The sequence below is a fragment of the Eleutherodactylus coqui genome, chromosome 1, assembly GCF_035609145.1.
Source record: "Eleutherodactylus coqui strain aEleCoq1 chromosome 1, aEleCoq1.hap1, whole genome shotgun sequence".
NCBI classification, from domain to species: domain Eukaryota; kingdom Metazoa; phylum Chordata; class Amphibia; order Anura; family Eleutherodactylidae; genus Eleutherodactylus; species Eleutherodactylus coqui.
The window spans coordinates 347,467,601-347,475,368 of NC_089837.1; the positions used below are offsets into that span (position 1 = coordinate 347,467,601).

General features: G+C 41.2%; 1 protein-coding gene across 1 annotated transcript in view; it reads right to left on the minus strand.

Moving 5' to 3' along the window:
* GALNT17 (polypeptide N-acetylgalactosaminyltransferase 17) overlaps positions 1-7,511 on the minus strand; it is a 357,786-nt gene extending 350,275 nt beyond the window's left edge. The window contains exons 1-2 of the mRNA XM_066576414.1: positions 6,876-7,511; positions 6,106-6,442 (exon numbers count right to left, since the gene is read on the minus strand). Coding sequence (XP_066432511.1) covers positions 6,106-6,343 — 238 coding nt within the window. The 5' untranslated portion in view covers positions 6,344-6,442; positions 6,876-7,511. The remainder of the gene's footprint in view (positions 1-6,105; positions 6,443-6,875) is intronic.
* Between the last annotated feature and the right edge of the window lie 257 nt (positions 7,512-7,768).

Consider the following 7,768-nt stretch of genomic DNA (forward strand, 5'->3'; position numbering starts at 1 on the left):
ACTGTGTCACCGGTCCCCAGTCAAGGCTGAGTTGGCAGGAGCACTGTAAAAGGATGGTGAGGGAGTACGTAGCCGATCGCACGACCGTCCTCGGTGACGCCTCTGCCCCCTACAACTACTGGGTGTCGAAGCTGGACACGTGGCCAGAACTCGCGCTGTATGCCCTGGAGGTGCTTGCTTGTCCTGCGGCTAGCATCTTGTCAGAGAGGGTGTTTAGTGCGGCTGGGGGAATCATCACGGATAAGCGTACCCGCCTGTCAACCGACAGTGCCGACAGGCTTACACTCATCAAGATGAACAAAGCCTGGATTTCCCCAGACTTCTCTTCTTCACCAGCGGACAGCAGCGATACCTAAGCAATACGTAGGCTGCACCCGCGGATGGAAGCATCGTTCTCTATCACCATCAAAAACGGGGACATTTTTGCTTCATCAATCTGTGTATAATATTCATCCTCCTCCTCCTGCTCCTCCTCCTGAAACCTCACATAATCACGCCGAACGGGCAATTTTTCTTAGGCCCACAAGGCTCAGTCATATAATTTTTCTAAACAATTTTTATACGTTTCAATGCTCATTAAAGCGTTGAAACTTGCACCTGAACCAATTTTTATTTTAACTGGGCTGCCTCCAGGCCTAGTTACCAATTAAGCCACATTAACCAAAGCGATTAATGGGTTTCACCTGCCCTCTCGGTTGGGCATGGGCAATTTTTCTGAGGTACATTAGTTTTGTTGGTACACCAATTTTTGGGGGCCCTCGCCTACAGTGTAATCCAATTAATTTTTTGCCCACCTGCATTATAGCTGACGTTACATCAGCTGTGTTGGGCACTGCAATGGGATATATTTATGTACCGCCGGTGGCTTTCTGGCACCCACCCATGCTGTCGGTCAACACGGAGTTGTAACTGCATGTGTCCACTTCTAAAGAACCCCAGTCTGACTGGGGCATGCAGTGTGGGCCGAAGCCCATCTGCATTTAATCGGACGTTACCTCAGCTGTGATGGGCACTGCAATGGGATACATTAATGTACAGCCGGTGGGTTCCAGGGAGCCACCCATGCTGTGGGTGCACACGGAATTCCCATTGCGGAGTTGTACCTGCCTGTGACTATTTATAAAAAACCGCGGTCTGACTGGGCCATGCAGACACCTTGACAGAATGAATAGTGTGTGGCACATAGGTTCCCCATTGCTATGCCCACGTGTGCAGCTCCTGATGGCAGTGGCACAGGATTATATTTCTCATTGCGTCTGTACAGCATTGTGGGCTATCGCCCCGCCCCTTTTAAAGAGGGTCGCTGCCTAGCCGTGCCAACCCTCTGCAGTGTGTGCCTGCGGTTCCTCTGGCAGACGCACTTATAAATAGACATGAGGGTGGTGTGGCATGAGTGCAGCTGAAGGCTGCGCAGGGACACTTTGATGTGCGCTGTGGACACTGCGTCGTGCGGGGGGGGGGGGGGGTTGGGCAGCATGTAACCCAGGAGAAGTGGCAGCGGAGTGTCATGCAGGCAGTGATTGTGCTTTGTTGGAGGTAGTGTGGTGCTTAGCTAAGGTATGCCTTGCTAATGAGGGCTTTTCAGAAGTAAAAATTGTTGGGAGGGGGGGGGGGCACTCTTGCCGCTATTGTGGCTTAATAGTGGGACCTGTGAACTTGAGATGCAGCCCAACATGTAGCCCCTCGCCTGCCCTATCCGTTGCTGTGTCGTTCCCATCACTTTCTTGAATTGCCCCGATTTTCACAAATGGAAACCTTAGCGAGCATCGGCGATATACAAAAATGCTCGAGTCGCCCATTGACTTCAATGGGGTTCGTTACTCGAAACGAACCCTCGAGCATCGCGATAATTTCGTCCTGAGTAACGAGCACCCGAGCATTTTGGTGCTCGCTCATCTCTACACAGGACGCTTCACATATAGTTTTTGTCATAATGTATAAGCTAAAAGCTTAATTATAGTTTTGCTAAAGACATAGAAAGAGTCATATTGTGGTTTGACATCCATAGGAGACATAACAAACATGAATACACTTATTGATCATTCTTAAACTGAATCAATTTTGACCATCAACAAAAAAAGTCTAGCTACATCCTTGTACCATATATCACAAAATACAGCTCACCTAGCAGTAATAAAAACTGATTGAAGCTACAGAAAAACCAGACCAGGGTTCATTTTTTATTTTACTGATTAATATCCTGAGCTATGAGCAGAAGCATAACTAGCTGAGTCGCTACAAAATCAGTACATTCCCTATAGGAAAGCATCAAACACTATATTTACAGGTGCATGTTCATTGTATCCAGCAAAGTACTATATAGCAAGACTTATGATAAACTGGTCAAAGAGTAATTTGTTAAATGTATGAGACCTATTAAAATCCATACACAGCTGAGTTGCTACTGATATTGTAGCTGTATTATCATTTCAGTAGAGCTTTAAGGAATGTAGCAAAGTATTATTGCAATGGATTGCATCATATTATATTTCACTTTTACTACATACGCTCCAGCATGGTTATTTTAACTGTTCTAATACTAATAAATATTTAGAAATACTAAACTCTGAAGTTTGATTAAGATTAGCACACTGTTTGTTAGCCCTCCCCAAGCTTATGTGGGCTGTACTGGGCATTCTGGTTTCTTCTGACAACCAGAAAACACACTGATAGGGCCATTGATTTCCTATAAAACTGACTCTTTAAAGTAATCAGGTTGACAGAAGGGTGTAGATATAGAGGGTGCAGAGGTAGTAGTCTCACCTGGGCCCTGGTGTCACATAAGAAGACACCAGTATTATAAATGGCACATGGTAGGTTTGGGGGCCTGTTATAGCTTTTTCATTTAGGCCCAGGAGCTTTATGGCTATGTTCACACTACCGTTTTGATGTTCCGTCTAGCTGTTCTATTGGGGGTGCAGCTAAATGGAAAGAAAAGACAGCAGTTTTTGTGCCCATAGAAATGCATTGAAACTGAAGATCTTCAGTTTCAATCCATTTGTCCATTTTCCATCGCCATTTCGCTTTTTTTAATTGAAGCAAAAGCAAAACATATTGTGATGTTTCGTTTTTTGTTTTTTTTTAACATTGTTGTAAACGGAAAACAGAAGTAAACGGAAAGCTATCCATTTCCTTCCATTTTTCATTTCCATTTTCTTCCTATCTAGCTGCTCCCTTAATGGAACAGCTAGATGAAACAAAAAAACACTAGTGTGAACATAGCTTAAATTGTACCTGTGCTACCATATGTGATGTCAGCATGGACACTGATTAGCACTGTTTGATTCCAGCACTGTGATACACTAAATTTAAATCTGACCGGAGAAATATCTGTATAGCATTTATGGTTTCATGCGCGTTTTCCCATAGACTTCTATGGGAGTGTGCATGCACAGCAGTCTGAAAAGAGACAGATTTTCACACTGATTTGTAGACTAAATGGGAGTGCAGGTGACTATTAAAAATACATCCTCCGGTTGCCTATCACCTAACTAAACAGCAGCATAACTTAGATTATGGTGCTGTTCAATGGTGATAGGTTCTCTTTGAAGAGCAGAACAAAAGATAAAATACAGCTAATTGACTTCTTAAAAAATCAGACCAATGTACACGTGTGTGTATTAAGAGTCAGAAAATCTATCTTTTCTCCTTAGGGAGAGCACCTAGAGCACCTCAGTCCCAGGCCTCTCTCTAGCAAAGCCAGAATCCTGCTGCACACTGATGAAGGGCAAATACCCTGAAACACTATGTGCATGGAGTCTGGCTATGCTTTTTTATTCCTGGTCATTGTTACAAGGCTTGTATAAAGAGTCTAACTTTGACTTCAAGGAATGCTGCCTTCCAATAGGTGGCACTATGGAGGTATGATTCCATCTCCTTTATTTGTGTGTGTATTAGGAACATTAGACCATGAGCCCTACAAGATGCATACAGATCTTAAGAATAGGTTAAAGTTCCAGAAATTGTGAGAAATAAATAAATATGTTGGTAAATATGATGCTATCTAAATCAACCAAACAGCTAATTGCTTTTGCATAACTATTCTTTTCTTTAAATAATCACTTTTTTGTTAGATGGCTCCCCTTACAACAAGCTAATAAGAGGGTATTCTGCTACCGATACCACCAGCGATATGTTTGTGAACCCAGCAGCAAGTGACTAATTCCCCTGCAGCACCACCACAGGGGAAATTAAGCAATACACAGTGTCCAGTAAGATCAATGGGCTGTCCCTATAATGCATGGATGCACATTATCCACCACAGAGATAGCCATTCTTTGTGTCTGTGTTCTCGACAGGAATCCACCCCATTGCCTATTAGCTCAGAATTCAGTTAAAGTATGTTTGAAAATTGGTTGTCTAAACCAGCTGGACCCTTACTGAAAGCGTTGCGTCTATAAGGTATGCTTGGCAGGACACAGTTGCTATCTTGAAATGTAGAATGACGGCTTGTTCACGTCGGTGTTAGGGATTTCCATTTTCCTGCTCCATTCGGGGAGTAGGGAAACAGCACCCACTTCCAAAACGGTTCTGTCTTATGATGGAACCAAATGGCGCCGAATGGACCCCCAATTGACTAGAATGGGTTTCCAGCTAGCAGTCTAGCATTTTACTGGAATTTACAGGATGGAATAGCGCAGCTTGCAGTGCTATTTCGCCCTGTTTTCTATCGGAAATCAGCTGATGTGAAAGAACCCTTAAATGAGACTGATGTAAACGAACCCTCAAATGTAAATTTTGGATTTTCTGCATATAACATAGGAAGTTGCTATTTTACATAACAATTTTTAATCATCCTATCACTTAAATAACTGGGTAAAGCTAAATATATTCTTTGCAGTAAAAACCATAATAATGAAGTTATCTAATCATAGCAGCCCCTAGTGTTAAAGATTTGGATACATTATTAGTAGACTCAATTATGTAACCTAGCATGGAGTAAAGCTATAGTCATACACACAGTAAATGATTATAACACCGTGTATATCTAATTTCAGATGATAGATAGATATACTGCATTCCTGCATATATTTTAAAAAAAAAAAATATATATATATATATATATATATATATATATATATATATATAAATGTATGGTCAGGAGAAGTGAAGTAAATGATCATAACCCCCTTTTCTAATGCTGCATCCTTATTTCCTTATTTACAGAAGAGTAGATATTGAGTTTATGAAGCTACCTATATGAATATTTCATGATAACATAATTACTAACTGCACCTGCAGCATATTCTTAGTAGGATGATTTAAGGTAAAAGCAATTTATCTGCAACTAGAGGGACTTGGGATTTCTCCCAACTGAAATGTAATTACTATGGGCAAACATTCAATTTGGCTTTGATAGAAGAAATTTAAGGAAAACAAAATAAATGTAAACGTTGTTAAATAACCTACAATGTTGTATTTTAATTAAATCACTAAAATAAAAAGTGTTTATGCTAGAAGACGTTAGATGAAGAAATCTTTACGGAGTGTTATGGCAAGAGATAAGGAACACTGTATATAAACTCTGCAATGAAAAGGTGATATTAAAGGATGAAGCAAAGTCCATACATGTTTCACGCTCATTGCACACAGAGAGAGAGGTAGGACATATCAGCAGATCTCCAATGGGAAAGTTGACAAGGTTGCTATTGACAGAAGTAACAACATAACATACAAGAAACATGAAGTCAGAGAATACACACAACTGTTGTGGGTAAATATCAATACAGAACTGAAAACTAAATTGTTCTTTTTACTAGTTATTTTGTGATAATTTACTGAATTAATTCAGTAGGTTTAACTGTATTTTTATCAGCATGAATTGTTCCAGTTTTTATGTACTGAATGAAAATGAAAACTCTGCTATGTTTAGTCTCAAATATTTGACCTAGGCATTTAAGAGTTTCTAAAATCTACCAGCTGGTTGGTTTAATGCTTCTTTCACCAGTAAATGATATCCATTTTACTGAAACAATGGAAACACTCACTACTGCTATATGCTATAATCAGATCACTAAGGCAATCAGACATTATACACAATTAGGTATGTGCATATAAAATACTATATAATATTATATTACATGTTAAATTGCCATGCAGTCCTACCATTGAGCTGTCTGTAGACTATGTCCTCTAAAAGGGAAAGCCTTTTCAGCACTGCCTCCTGGATAGGGCTGACTCCATGTGTGGACAGGTTTGTCACCTCTGCCCTTGGATGGATTTCATGGAAGGACTCTCCACCTTTCACAGTAATTGGTCTACACTTGGCCAGAAACAAAACAAATCCAGCAACAGCAATCAGGTTCAACACCAGCAAGATTTTAACTCTTCTAAGAGAAGCCATCAACCTTCTCAATCTTGGATCTTCAGTTTCCCCTTGAACAGGTCTTATTTCTGAATGTTTGACCAATGTCTAGGCTGGTTTGGAAACAAGTAAACATCCCTGTGAACATGGAAAATGTTTAACTCCAAGAAGAGATACTCTGTATTAATATTATCAGCGACAGAATAAACTTCCTTGACATTAACAGTGGGAAGAACACCATCTGACAGGGAACTGATTTCAGATCTTGAATCCAAGGCTGCCCAGCCAATCAATGTGCACTGAGCAGGAGCTGATGACTGGAGAAACATTTGTGGAGGACCATCTGCATCCTCAGCATGTTCTCAATGCAATACAATGAAAGTTTACAAACTGGGCAACAATCTGCACCTTGGAGCAATCACAATAAGGCAGAGCTAGTTTCCTTTTCCAGGTATTATATCCAGATGATGGATGAAGCAAATGACTATTCCATAGGGGATGGTTGCCACCCAAGCATATGTATCTTAATTGCGCATGGCAAGTGTTCCAGTGACTTGAATTATTTACTTACCGGGTCCAAAGAAAGCAGACAGCACACATGATAGTACTGCACTCCACTGATAGCATAGCAAAGGAAAAGAAACATCTTAGGGATCGCTATAGAAGATCTCCCACCATGGAAGTGCAGCAGAAAATGCACGCACACATCACAAGGCTATGCAAGAAATATAGCAGCTTGTAAAGTTTCCTATTGGTTCCTGCAAGGCAGCTGTGGCTGTTCAGAATTGTAGTAATGATAAGGACAAGTGCAGAATCCTTGGCAGCATTCTCTTTGCAGAGGAAACATAGTAACTATAATGATGCATATAGCAGAGCAGCAGTCTTCATGGCAACACAAAGTGTGAATGTGGGAAGAGAGTATTGCAGGGGAAATTGACAATGCGGCAAAGCTTCTGTAGAACTGAACTCCTGATCTCACCCTGAGCACAGCAACGATCCTTCTATCACAATCCAGTCTATGTCAGTGTTGAGCTCAGCACTGCTTACCCTCTGAGTCCATAGGCAGCATCAGGCTCAAGTGATGGTGATAGTGGTGCCTTCTTCCTGGCACTGCTGCTGCTGAAGAAGCTTTCTGCTGTTATTAGAAGAAGCTGCTCTCCTCTGTGCTCCCATTTCTCTTAGCTGGTTATTTCTGTGCAGAGACATCCTCCTGTGTGCTGCCTGAATCCCAGTTTACATGCCTACAAAAGGGCTGCAAGGAAAATGTGGTGGGGATAAATGGATCTGCAGCTGGATACATTCAGTGCTCACAACAAGGCTTTACTGTCATGTTTACACAGTGTTACTGGTCATCTGTCATCAAGATTAGGGAAGGAGACACCGTAAAAAGATATATGTAGAGCAGAGCACATTACTATTATGTATCCACTACGACAATTGTAAAGAAATATCTGCATTTAATAA